At 43.5% G+C, this 14,071-nt stretch overlaps 1 protein-coding gene across 1 annotated transcript in view; it reads right to left on the bottom strand.

The window, feature by feature from the left end:
* Positions 1 to 14,071, bottom strand: part of SLC15A2 (solute carrier family 15 member 2) — a 219,214-nt gene that overhangs the window by 83,629 nt on the left and 121,514 nt on the right. Inside the window, exons 12-13 of the mRNA XM_030210263.1 lie at positions 6,121 to 6,153; positions 2,680 to 2,768 (exon numbers count right to left, since the gene is read on the bottom strand). Coding sequence (XP_030066123.1) covers positions 2,680 to 2,768; positions 6,121 to 6,153 — 122 coding nt within the window. The remainder of the gene's footprint in view (positions 1 to 2,679; positions 2,769 to 6,120; positions 6,154 to 14,071) is intronic.

Raw genomic sequence — 14,071 nt, forward strand, 5'->3', positions numbered from 1 at the left:
CACACCTTTTTCAGTAGTAGCTCAAGGTGAGTTACATTCAGGTACTCTGGATATTTCTCTGCCCCAGGAGGGCTCACAATCTAAGTTTGTACCTGAGGCAATAGAGGGTTAAGTGACTTGCCCAAAGTCACAAGGAGCAGCAGTAGGATTTGAACCAGCCACCTCTGGATTGCAAGACCCATGCTCTAACCACTAGGCCACTCCTCCACTCAGCAACATTCCATCTAGAATCTCAAATAGTAGCAACAGAATCTCAAAAAGTGGCAACATTCCATGTAGAATCTTCAACAGTAGCAACATTCCATATATTTATTCAGATTTTGCTCACACCTTTTTCAGTAGTAGCTCAAGGTGAGTTACATTCAGGTACTCTGGATATTTCTCTGTCCCAGGAGGGCTCACAATCTAAGTTTGTACCTGAGGCAATAGAGGGTTAAGTGACTTGCCCAAAGTCACAAGGAGCAGCAGCAGGATTTGAACCAACCACCTGTGGATTGCAAGACCAATGCTCTAACCACTAGGCCACTATTGATAATCTTGTCTTTGGTGTGTATGTTAATTTTGAAACAGTATTTTGCTTTATACTTTAGTTATTATTCATTTTTAATAAACGTATGTTTTTCGCCAGACAGTTGATAATCCCTGATGCAGCCTCTAGAGAGGTGAAATGTGGCCACGTCGGGTTGTGTATTAAAGTGGCAAGAATAAAAGCCTTTTCAACTATTAGAAGACATGACTTCTACTTTTGTGGACTGCATTGCTTTTTCTGCCGAACTTTTGTTTTCCTCTGCTGGATTTTCTTGCAGGTCAACATTCAGCCAGGGCAGTCGGTGGTATTTTAACCACTGACTTTCATAACATATCACTGGAATTTATATTCCACTTGTACCTTCACAGTTCTAAGCGGATCACAAATAAAGAAGACCAGAACATTAACTGGGGTGTACATAATAAAGGTTACAAACAGAAGACAACCTACTTTTGGCCACTTTGTACCTATACACTAATTATTTCATGGCTGAATAAAATCCAGATATTTAGAGTTTAGTATTCACTTACCCCCAAAATGGGGTGTCAATATTTGGGTGCCGATTCAAGATGTGCGCCCAACTAAATTGGCTAACAATCCAATTATTCTATAGCAATGCACGCCCAAATCCCATAGCACACAACCCAAAAGGGGGTATGGCAAGGGGAGGTGTATGGCTGGGTCAGGGTTGGTCCTAAAATTTGCGTGCAGTGTTACAGTATACCGTGGATGTGTGCCCAAATTGTGCGCCGGGAATTACACCTGTTTTCAAAAGGTGTAAGTCAGAGTGCCCAAATTTGGGAACTGAAAGCAGCGTTCAATGCTTTTTCATAATACGCGATCATTTTTCAGGACACAGCAGGAATAAGAACCTGTGGACGGCAGAGCAGTCTCTTTTGACCACTGGCACTGGGCCCTTCTTGGAGGCCAGGCACGGGGAATCTTGCCCCCCCCCCCCCCATTTTCAGCAGCCCTGCTGCTCCCCCATATTCCATACTCCACACACACACACACACACAACCACCCACTCAAACTTTAAATATCCACGTTGATCGGAATTCTCAAGCCCTGCCAGCTGAAGAAATCCTCTTGAAAACCATGAAAACTGAGTGTGCATGGGAGGGGCTGGCATGGGGGAAGCCCATGGTGCTAGCAGGATTTGAGAATCCCCACTAGCCATAGCAACGGAGCCACAATTTGGGCAGCCTGAGCCCAAAGTTGGGGGGCCCAAGCTCCCCTGGGCCTCCTTGTGGCTATGCCATTGTTTTGAATGTCAGGTTATCAGTGTGTAAAATCAATTTAATGCATATTAGTACATAAGTACATAAGCATCGCCATTCTGGGAAAAGACCAAGGGTCCATCAAGCCCAGCATCCTGTCTCCGACAGCGGCCAATCCAGGCTTCAAGAACCCAGCAACCCCCCCCCCCCCCCCCCCCCCACAAAAAAAAAAAATTAATAATGTTCAATGGACTTTTCTTTCAGGAATCTGTCCAAACCCCCCTTAAACTCCGTAAGGCCAGCCGCTGTCACTACATTCTCCGGTAACGAGTTCCAGAGTCTAACTACATGATGAGTAAAGAACAACTTTCTCCTGTTTGTTTTAAATCTCCCATATTCTAGCTTCATCTTGTGTCCCCTGGTTTTGTTGTTGCTTGAAAGTTTAAACAAACGCTTCACATCTGTCCACTCTACTCCGCTCATTATCTTGTAGACTTCTATCATATCACCCCTCAGCCGCCTTTTCTCCAAGCTGAAGAGCCCTAACCTTCTCAGCCTTTTCTCATAGGGAAGTTGTTCCATTCCCTTTATCATTTTCGTCGCCCTTCTCTGCACCTTAATTAATTAATCTATGAATTAATACATTTACAACTGATTTATGTGCATTAAAAATGTAATACAAGTTACACATTTGTAGTAAACCAAATGTGTAAAATTAACCAAAAAATACATCCAAAAATTATGAATATTTCTGAAAACTACAAAAAAAAAAAAACTATTTTGTCTGTGTACATCTGAAGCCCACAAGTATTCAGGAGGAAAGTTTTCTAACCATTTTCTAAACAAGTAATATATAATTTAGCAATATTTTTGGATGTTTGTGTAATGCAGAATATGAAACTTAGACATATGGCTTAGAAATGCACTTACTTGAACTTAAATTTGCACATTTTTACCAATGGGTAGACACCAAGATCAAAAACTGGAATGAACACCAGGATCAGGAAAGGATTTAACGTCTGCAAACCAAAGAAAAGTTCTTCTTACATATAATTTTTTCTAAAGTGTCCTCTAGCCATAAATCCCAAGTTCCATTGTAAGACGGTCTTTATTTTTAAGTGGAACTTTTCTTCAAATGGGATCCCAACTGTTTCCAGTTCCAGCAGGCTGGAAATCAGGGATGCTGTTCCTGGACATACATGCTGGATAAGAGCCTCAATAGAAAAAAACATTTGCCATACTATCTAATAAATGCTGGTCAAACAAGCATATGGAGATACAATGACCTGACCTAGGTACCCCACAGCTACTTAGTGTCAGGATATCCCCAATGAATAAGCATGAGAAAACAATTTGAATATACTGGAGCTCGATGCAGTAAGCTTGCATTAGAGTCATGTGCTAAACCTTAGTACACAGTGTCGTAACTTCAAGCCTAATGCAAAGGTTAGGGCCCTTTTACAAAGTAGCGATAAGCCCAACATGGGTTTACCGCTCGCTAAAAAGGAAGTGCCGCCGGGCTACCGCAGCAGCAGTTTCCACCCCCCAGCGCGCTGTCATATCCAGCGCTACAAACATGTTCTTATTTTTGTAGCACCGGTGTGTATCACTGCCAGGTTAGCGCAAAAGCCCTAAGGGCTCCCCCCTGGAATGGTCGCACAGCAAGGGCTTCAGTAAGAGGGGGCCAAGCTGCAGTCAAAAATACCCACCAACGCCAGCGCAGGCCCCCCTTTGCCACAGCTTGGCATAAGGGGCTCTTAGCTTCCTGATCCAGTAGGCCAAATCCTATATAATAATTTGCACCTCCAACGTTCTACGTCTGGATGCCTGGGTTCATAACACAATTCCCATTGGTCCGCCCTCGCATCGGAATGTGATGATGTCAGAGGGCGGATCAATGAGAGGAAAGGGAAACCAGCACCAGCCACCAAAAGAACGTTGGAGGTGAGGATTCAATCGACGGAGAATCGCCCCCTCCCTCCCCCCCTGTCCTCCGAATTCCAGGCCCCCCCTCTCCTCCGAGTTCCAGGCCCGCCCGCCTCCCTCCCTCCCCTCCTCTCCCCTGCGAGTTCCATGCCCCCCCTGTCTCCGGATTTCCAGACCCCTGCGCTTCCCTCCCTCTCTCTCTCTTGGTGGCAGCCCGACCTGCGTTGGCCGCCCTCTTCTCGCAGTCCTGCGCCTGTCCCTCGCCTTCCTGCGTGCCGGCTGTAATTTAAAAGTTCTTACCTCGGTGTAGGTCGGCAGCAGTGAAAATAGAGCACGCACGGCGCTTCAGCCTGCCTTCCCTTCTGTCTCAGCTCTGCCTCTAGTCCGGCCCTTCCGGAAACAGGAAATGAGGGCGGGACCAGAGGCACAGCTGAAGCGCCGTGCCTGCTCGACTTACACTGCTGCCGCCGGACCACGAGGTAACAACTTTTAATTTATAATTTTTATTATTAGTTTTATAAACTTAGCACAGACATAAACTGTTCAAGTGAAATACAGCCAGGTATAACAATAAAGTTATTACAGAAGAATTATCTTTTCATAACATAGTTTAAACATTGGCTTCATTAGACCTCAATTGTTAAGGAGAAAGAAGGGGGGCAGGAATTAAGTGAAGATTATTTTAATGCAAAGAATAATAAAGAAACTATGGCGTCGTTTTCTCATATTTATGTCTCTAGTGTTGTCTAGCTTCTAGGAAGGTCTTAAGCTGATCAGGTGTATAGTAAACATATTTTATCTGATTTAATCTTATGACACATTTACACGGTTATGCAAGAAGGAAAGAACCTCCTAAATCCAAAATTTTAGACCTCATAGAAAGAAACTTTTTCCTCTTTTCTTGAGTAGTCTTGGTCACATCAGGGTATAGCCAAATTTTTTGGCCCCCAAACATATGGTTAGCTGATCTAAAATAAAGTCTCATTATTGAGTTCAAGTCTTGTTGGAAAACAAAAGAAACTATCAGCGTCCCCCTTTCTGACACATCTTCAAGTGATTGTTCCAATATGGCTGTAACATTTTGCAAGTCAATGGATTTTTCTCCCTCTGTTTTTTTCATAGTAGTCGGAACATAATAAATTTTGTTCAATGGGGGAATAACTTCTTGAGGAAAATTAAGATTTTCTTTCAAAAATCTGGTAAACATGTCCTGTGGAGAAACTCCTCACAACTTTTAAATTACAGCCAGCACGCAGGAAGGCGAGGGGCAGGCACAGGACTGCGAGAAGAGGGCGGCCAACACAGGTTGGGCTGCCACTGAGAAACAGGGAGGGAGGCGCGGGGGTCTGGAACTCGCAGGGGAGGGGAGGGGTGGGGACATGGAACTCGGAGGGAAGGAGGGCATAGAACTCGGCGCTAAAAAAATGGATCAGCGCGCCCAAAACCCACGTCTACACTACCAGAAGCCATTCAGTGCGCCTTAGTGCACGGACCCCAGAGCTTCCTCTCTATTAATTTTATTTTATTTACCTGTGCACCTATTTTCTTTATTTCAGCATTTAACATCCTTCTCCTTGCAAAGTGTTTGGTCTACATATCAAGCAGCAGTAGACAAAAAGCAGTGATAGACCAATAATTATTGACATATTGGTGAAAGGCAAGAGCATAGAACTTAATTTGCAACTTCATGAGTTTTGAGTGACTGTGGGGAGATGTTTCCAAAGGCAAAAAGCAAGTAGGGTGAAACAAACCTGAATCACAAAGAGTAACCAGAAGCAGTAATCTGATGAGAGAAGATTGTAGGCCAAAGAGCAGTGAAGACGGTAATTGATAGATGCCCTTGGCAGCAAGATCTTCCAGTATTAAGGGGGGGTCCTAGTTTAGGACAGTATTTTAAGGAAAAATTGTACAGAACAGTGGCGTAGCCAAGGGTGGGCTTGGGTGGGCCCAGGCCCACCCACTTTGAGCTCAGGCCCACCAGTAGCAGCACACCTATGATGTGTCCGGCAGAGATTCCCAAGCTGAAAACTCCCAACAACTGTCCCTCCTGCATACCTTATAAATAGCAGATCTTCGCCTGCAGGAAGCAGCGACTGATACATACTGCTTACACCGGCCCCACAGCCTTCTGTCTGACGTATTCCCGCCTATGCGGAAACAGTATCAGTGGGAAGGATGTGGGGCCTACATGAGTAGTGTGTATGAGTTGCTCCTCACTGAAAATCTGAAATTTAAAAGGTGTGCAGGAGAGGAGGGATATTTGAGAGACCATATGGCATGCAGGCGAGAGGAGAGACCAAATCACCTATGGGATGGGGTGGGGTTCTTCTGCCCATCCACCTTGGGCTCATGCCCACCCAAAATTGGGTGTCTGGCTACGCCCCTGGTACAGAAAGGGTTACACAAACAACACATGTGATGAAAACTCACTGGAACAAATTTTACCTGCATTTGGTCAGGTTTAACGCTGAACCCTCCCTGAAACAGAATACAAATAGAAGCTTTAGAGATTATGAAGCCCTAGGCTAGTTCAGTCAGTCAAATAGCTGGATTCACTGCAGCCCTGCGGGTCATAATGCGGTAATGAGGGTTGCATGCTAAATGTTAGAAAAGCAGACTATAAATTGTTTGAAATAAACAAATAAATAAATGTGAGGCAGAACTATGTCCCGCTGTTTCCTCCACCCCATCTCTCATCACCAGCCAACCTCCCTGGAAGTAAGGATCTGGATGCGTGTAGGCAAAAACACAAGGTGGAAGAGGACATAATTTTATTAAAGAGCACCTGACATAGACCATGTTTTGATTCTTTGCCTAAGTCAGGCATTTATTTGCATTTAAAAATATATAAAAATAACATTTAAAAACACTTAGAACACAACAATATATAATAATAAATATAAATATGTCAAATAAACTCAATTAAACACATAAAAGAATAGAAAACTAAAACATTCAATTAAAACCAAACACATAAAAGAATTTAAAAAATAATAATAATAATAATTTAGGGACTGTTTTTCCCGCATGCCAGGGCCCTTTTTACTGCAGCAGGTAAAAAGTCCCCAGATAAACATGGCCATGCAGTAAAAAAAAACTCTTACCATGTGGCCATGCGGCAGAGAGCCCTTACTGCTAACATTGAGGTGGCAATAAGGGGTCCTGTGGTAACCTGGTGGTAGCCGGGCAGCATGCAGTTATGCCCGATTACTGCCAGGTTACCAGCACGCAAGCCATTTCCGGGGGTTTTCTTTTTCCCCCCAGAAAAGGCGCACACTCGGAACGGTCAGTAGCTGATCAGTTAAATTGCTTGTTTGGAGCTATTGGCTAATTTTCAGCGGCACTTAACCGGTCATCGCCATTGAAAATTAGTGGTTAGTGCCTAAGGGCCCCTTTTACAAAGCAGTGGAAAGCCCAACATGGGCTTACCGCTCACTAAAAAGGAAGTACCACCGGGCTACCACTGTTCTGTCCTTTGACAGCCTTGCCTGGTTGGGATAGGTTCTTGAAATGTGTTAATGTTTTACTGTAGGTCACTGTAATGTTAGATAAGCAAGGCATTATGTGAAATGTAGTTCACAGGCAGTGCAGACACACTTGCTTAAAAACTGTTATTATCGGTGGGCTGTTGCCTAGACCTTTTTTCTCAGCCTAGCTTGGCTCTGTTCTCATTGGTCTTTTTGGTCTCTTGTTATTTGGGGCTTGAGGGAGCCCCCCCCCCCCCTCTTCTGTCCAGGTTCTCTCTCTCTGACTGACTGGGTAACTGTCTCCATCTTATGTCTGTCAGCACTTGTCTTCATAGACTCCCTGGAGAGAACTCACTTTTTTTTACCTCATACATATCTTGCCAATGAGGTATTGCATTTTCAATCTCCCATCTGTGAACTGCTCTGCCTGTGTAACTGCTTTTCTACCTAAGCAGTAGAACTGCCCTTTTCCTCAGGTCTGATTCCATCCAATGAAGCAGCTTTCAGAATACGAAGGCTCTGTGCTAAGAGGCACCTCTTCTGACTTGTGAGTAAACAATTTGTTATTCAATAAAGGACATTTCAGAAATATAAAAAGAGACTTCAGGGTGTATTGATGTGCTGAGGTTATACATCAAGATACTGAGATCTTACAGTAACAGATTTCAGGAGGCCTGAACAACCACAGCAGCCCGGCAGTAGTTCCCACCCCTGCGGGTGTCATTTTTTTGTAGCACAGGTGTGTACCTGGCAGTAATCAGACAGTGCTGCGTGCTGCCTGGTTACTGCCGGGTTAGCATAAGAGCCCTTACCGCCACCTCAATGGGCAGCAGTAAGAACTACCCCCCCCCCCCCCCCGCCCCAGAATTGGTTGCACAGCAAATAATTTACTAGCCGCACGGCCATTTCCTAAAAAAAAAAAAGAAATACCTACCTTTTACCCGCTGCAGTAAAAGGGGTTCTCGGCGCGTGTCAAAAACTTGCATCGATCCCAACGCAGACCCCCTTTTGCCGCAGCTTGGTAAAAGGGGCCCTAAGTGAAAGCTGGCTATTTTGGGGTGTTGCACATGGCCAGCATTTAACTGGCCAGGATAACCACATACATAGGATCACATAAAACTCAGTCCTATCTTTATGCAAAAACCCACGGCCAGTTAAGTTCTGAATATCGACCATAAGTACATAAGTACATAAGTAATGCCATACTGGGAAAAGACCAAGGGTCCATCGAGCCCAGCATCCTGTCCACGACAGCGGCCAATCCAGGCCAAGGGCACCTGGCAAGCTTCCCAAACGTACAAACATTCTATACAATCAAGCCATTGTGACATCACTAATGAGGTTGGCTCTTATTGGTGGAATGAGCCACTATGACATCACAATAGGTTAAATCACTGCTCTATGTAATAAAAGTGAGCCAAGTAGAGGACATAAGTACATAAGTAATGCCATACTGGGAAAAGACCAAGGGTCCATCGAGCCCAGCATCCTGTCCACGACAGCGGTCAATCAAGGCCAAGGGCACCTGGCAAGCTTCCCAAACGTACAAACATTCTATACATGTTATTCCTGGAATTTTAGATTTTTCCAAGTCCGTTTAGTAGAGGTTTATGGACTTGTCCTTTAGGAAACCGTCCAACCCCTTTTTAAACTCTGCTAAGCTAACCGCCTTCACCACTTTCTCCGGCAACGAATTCCAGAGTGTTCGCCATGTGTTCGCCAGTGCCACATAAACCAGATTGAATATCTGAGAATAACGCGGGGAATATTCCTAGCATTGAATACCTGGGAATAACGCTGACAGCAATCAGCAAAATGCTCACCAACACCGGCTGAATATTTACCACCAAGAATTTATAAGAGAAATAATCAAAAGCATCCACAAAAAAAGAATGAATTTATGTCATAAAATGTTCCAGGCCAAGGGCACCTGGCAAGCTTCCCAAACGTACAAACATTCTATACATGTTATTCCTGGAATTTTAGATTTTTCCAAGTCCGTTTAGTAGAGGTTTATGGACTTGTCCTTTAGGAAACCGTCCAACCCCTTTTTAAACTCTGCTAAGCTAACCGCCTTCACCACTTTCTCCGGCAACGAATTCCAGAGTGTTCGCCATGTGTTCGCCAGTGCCACATAAACCAGATTGAATATCTGAGAATAACGCGGGGAATATTCCTAGCATTGAATACCTGGGAATAACGCTGACAGCAATCAGCAAAATGCTCACCAACACCGGCTGAATATTTACCACCAAGAATTTATAAGAGAAATAATCAAAAGCATCCACAAAAAAAGAATGAATTTATGTCATAAAATGTCACTTAATAATAAATCTGTAGGATTGTAAAACTTAATTACTGGTACACATAAATTTTCAAATAACCAATAAATGCAACATAATTGCAGCACTTTTATGGAGAAGCTATTAAACAACAATTAACTTTCAATCAATAAACCAGCACCAAAATAATCAAAAGGGTCATTAAAAATGACAATTTTATATACAACTGATTTAGTATGGGATTTTCAAAAAACGAATGAAAATGCAATAAGAATTAATAGAATGGAATCATGATTTCTTTTGGATAAATGTTGCATAAACCCAAATAAATCAGTTTTAGAAGGAAACGGAGAGGAAGGAAAGAACTAAATCAACTTGAATTACTAAATATCCACTATGAAGCCTTTTTATCATAGTGTGAAAAGCAGTTAACATGTGAATTAGTGTGTGGTAGCTATTATCAGAGAAGTGCAGCAACTGCTACCGCAGTGGCATGACAGCACACGCTAATTCGCATGTTAACTACATGTTGTTTTAGGGGGCATGAACTAGGCATACGGCCAGGGGCGGCCCAACCATTAGGCCACTTGAGATGGGAGCCTCAGAATCTCGAAGGGCAGCGTCACGGCGTTTTACCTGGCCATGGTGACTTTCCAAACCCAGCAGCAGCAGTGATTCCCATACACTGCCCTGCTGCCGCCAGCACCCGCCTCTTCTCTTTATTGCGGCCGCCTCAAGTAACTTCCTGTTTCGCTCATACAGCCACAGTAAAGGGAAGAGGTGGGTGCCGGCAGCGACAGGGAAGCGTATGGAAATCGCTACTGCTGCCAGGTTTGGAAACTCACCGTGACCAGGAAAAACGTCCGGGGGGGGGGGGGGGCAGCATGCAAGCTCCACATCAGGCGGCATCTTGCCTTGGGCCGGCCCTTTATACAGGACTAAATGGGTAATAAGCTCTATTCTATAGAGCCGGTGGTGGGAGGCGGGGATAGTGCTGGGCAGACTTATACGGTCTGTGCCCTGAAGAGCACAGGTACAAATCAAGGTAAGGTATACACAAAAAGTGGCACATATGAGTTTATCTTGTTGGGCAGACTGGATGGTCTTTTTCTGCCGTCATCTACTATGTTACTATGTTATGTTACTATTAGGGGCTAATTTTCAGACTCTGGGAGTTAGATTGGCTAACTCCTGCAGTCGACACTGAGCCCAGATGTTCAATGCTGGGACATTTCCGGTGACCGATATCCGGTTTATTAAGTCAATATTCAAACGTAGCGTAGCTGGTTATCTTTAAACCAGCCAAAGATATCCCATCTTTTCATGCAGCCAAATATTTTATTTTTCTTTCCATTTTGTTCACACCTTTTTCAGTAGTAGCTCAAGGTGAGTTACATTCAGGTACTCTGGATATTTCTCTGTCCCAGGAGGGCTCACAATCTAAGTTTGTACCTGAGGCAACGGAGGGTTAAGTGACTTACCCAAGTTCACAAGGAGCAGCAGCAGAATTTGAACCAGCCACCTCTGGATTGCAAGACCAGTGCTCTAACCACTAGGCCACTCCTCCACTCCATTTTTAAAGCCGCTAAACCGGCTTTAAAAATGGGCAGATAGCTGGTTATATAGGGCAATATAACCGGCTTTCTGCTAGACGCTAACCAGGGATATTCAGCGGGGTACAGCCGGTTATTCCCCGCTGATATACCAGAGAAGCCAATCCAGCCAATGTTTGCAACGTCTGAGCAAAGACCCAACTTTTGTTAGTGTAACAGTTTTATCATTTTTAAATTTAATAAAGGCTTTTTGAGAATATCAGTCATTTTCGGAGCATGTGCTAGTACGCTTATATTTTGTTTAGGAAAACCGAATACCATTAACTAATAAAGGACCTCTTTTACTAAACTGCACTAGCGATTCCCAGCGTGTCAATGCCGACAAAGTCCGTTCACTTTGAATGGGTTCCATTGGCATTGCAATGTGAGAATCGCTAGCTTGGTTTGGAGTGGATGAGTGGCCTAATGGTTAGGGTGGTGGACTTTGGTCCTGGGGAACTGAGGAACTGAGAGTTTGATTCCCAGCACAGGCTGCTCTTTGTGACTCTGGGCAAGTCACTTAACCCTCCATTGCCCCATGTAAGCCGCATTGAGCCTGCCATGAGTGGGAAAGCGCAGGGTACAAATGTAACAAAAATAAAATAGATACTATTGGAGATTCTACATGGAATGTTGCTATTCCACTAGCAACATTCCATGTAGAGGGCTGCGCAGGCTTCTGTTTCTGTGAGTCTGACATCCTGCACGTATGTGCAGGACGTCAGACTCACAGAAGCAGAAGCCTGCGCAGCCACATTGGTGATCTGCAAGGGACGACTTCTACATGGAATGTTGCTAGTGGAATAGCAACATTCCATGTAGAATCTCAAATAGTAGCCACAGTGGAGGAGTGGCCTAGTGGTTAGGGTGGTGGACTTTGGTCCTGGGGAACTGAGGAACTGAGTTTGATTCCCAGCACAGGCTGCTCTTTGTGACTCTGGGCAAGTCACTTAACCCTCCATTGCCTACCGCATTGAGCCTGCCATGAGTGGGAAAGCATGGGGTACAAATGTAACAAAAAAAAAAATGAGGCCCATAATCTCTTAGAAGCTTCAGTGTTAAAAACGCTCCAGGGGTTTCAGTACCAGGATCTTAGAGCCATGAGGTCAGGCCTGGAAGAGTATCGCCTTCCTAGCACTCCACTCAAAAATAGATCACATTCCAGGAGTTTGCTCCAAAGCCAGAGTGATTTTACAGACCACAAAGGAAATAAAATCAACAACACAGCTGAGAAAAGTCTAGAATATTACATGGAATACACAGCAGCACTTTTCCGGGTAGGAGCAACTGATTTTCAGCAGCAGTATCCAGACAAAGCCACTGGAAATCTTTACTGATTGCCCTGGCTCTGTGTGGATAGTATCGGGGAGAGAGACAGGTAGTTATCCAGGTACCGGTGCTTAGTATTGGCAGCAGCCACTCTTTACCCAGATATTCAGCGTCAAACTCCAGGTATGACCCAGCACAAAATAAACGGCCATATGTTAAAGTACTGTGGTCAATTTTTTAAAGCAACGTCCACTGTGGAGTTTAAACATCAGGGGAGAAATCTGTAATTTCCACAGTTTCATGTCTTCAGCAGTTATTCGTTGGGATTTTTTATTTATTTATTTGTTACATTTATACCCCACATTTTCCCACCTATTTGCAGGCTCAATGTGGCTTACAAAGTACCGTAAAGGCGTTTGTCATTCCAGTTGATAACAAGTACAAGATTGTGTTGTGGTCAAATGAGATAGAGGTGAATCAGGCGTCATGGGTCAAGGGAAAGAGGATGGTAGATTGTCCACTGTCTGTTCAATTTTTAAGCTTCTTCAGCGCTCACTAAAGGAAACTAGGCTTCCCACTGTTTCCATTGGGGCTTTTCTTCCATTGACTGCCTGACACCTATTCTTCTGGAGGACCCTAGGAGACCCCTATGAACTATCCCTTTGGGGATGGCCAACACTTCCTTCTATGTTACCCCATCACATAAAAATCCTTCTGGTTCTTGAACGTTCCTCTTCCCAAAAATATATTGAACACAAAATACCTAAGAAACTATCAAACACATCACTCCAATATAGTGTCACACTGGGGATTCAGATCTGAAGGATAAAATATATTAAATTTTCAAAATAGCCTCAGTATAACAGGGAGCCTGACTTTTATGCTCCACTGTACAAAATAACATCACAGGCTTCCACGACCTTCCGAAAAATAACACAGAGAAAAACTCCCTCTGAAGGCGTCTCATACAAACGTTAGCCATTTTTGAGCACATTGTTTGCTATGGATAATTTGTAAAGCAGTTTTTATGCACTGCTATGTATTTCTCCTGATGAAGATTGCGGAACAGAAGGATTTCCTACTGTCGAGAAACAAGGAAATTGGACATTTTTTGCCAGAAGGATAATATAAATTGGACACTTTAATTTTGGAGAAACCCCACAGACTGTGAAAATCCTATGAGGCTGCACTTCTGCTATGACAATTTGGATGTTCTGAGCTAAGTAAAGTTTACTTTCTGTCAGAATTAGAAACCATTCATTAGTATGGATGGAAGTTTAAGCAATTCAAGCAATGTTATAAGAGTTTTTGCTCTATTTTGAGTTTTCTTTACTTGCAGGAAGGCTTCTCTGTTTCAATGAGGATTTTAGTCTAGTGAGGGATTGCTAATTAGTGTCTATTTGGGTGATTTATATTCATAGTGAGATCTAGTGTTGTGGGTATTTGGATCTGTATTGTGTTAAATTGTGTTACTCTCCCTTCTGTTTTTTAAACACAGACTTTTCTCCCACTTCTTTAGAATTTTTGAAATATTCTGGGAGTTTTTCTCTGTTTTTTTTTTTTTTTCGGAAGGTGGTGGAAGCCTGTGATGTTATTTTGTACAGTGGAGTATAAAAGTCAGGCTCCCTGTTATACTGAGGCTATTTTTTAAAATTTAATATATTTTATCCTTCAGACCTGAATCCCCAGTGTGACACTATATTGGAGTGATGTGTTTGATAGTTTCTTTGTTATAACTACTCACTCGTGCAGATTGTTTATTTGTGAGAACACAAAAATACCTTCC

The sequence above is a fragment of the Microcaecilia unicolor genome, chromosome 7, assembly GCF_901765095.1.
Source record: "Microcaecilia unicolor chromosome 7, aMicUni1.1, whole genome shotgun sequence".
Classification (NCBI taxonomy): domain Eukaryota; kingdom Metazoa; phylum Chordata; class Amphibia; order Gymnophiona; family Siphonopidae; genus Microcaecilia; species Microcaecilia unicolor.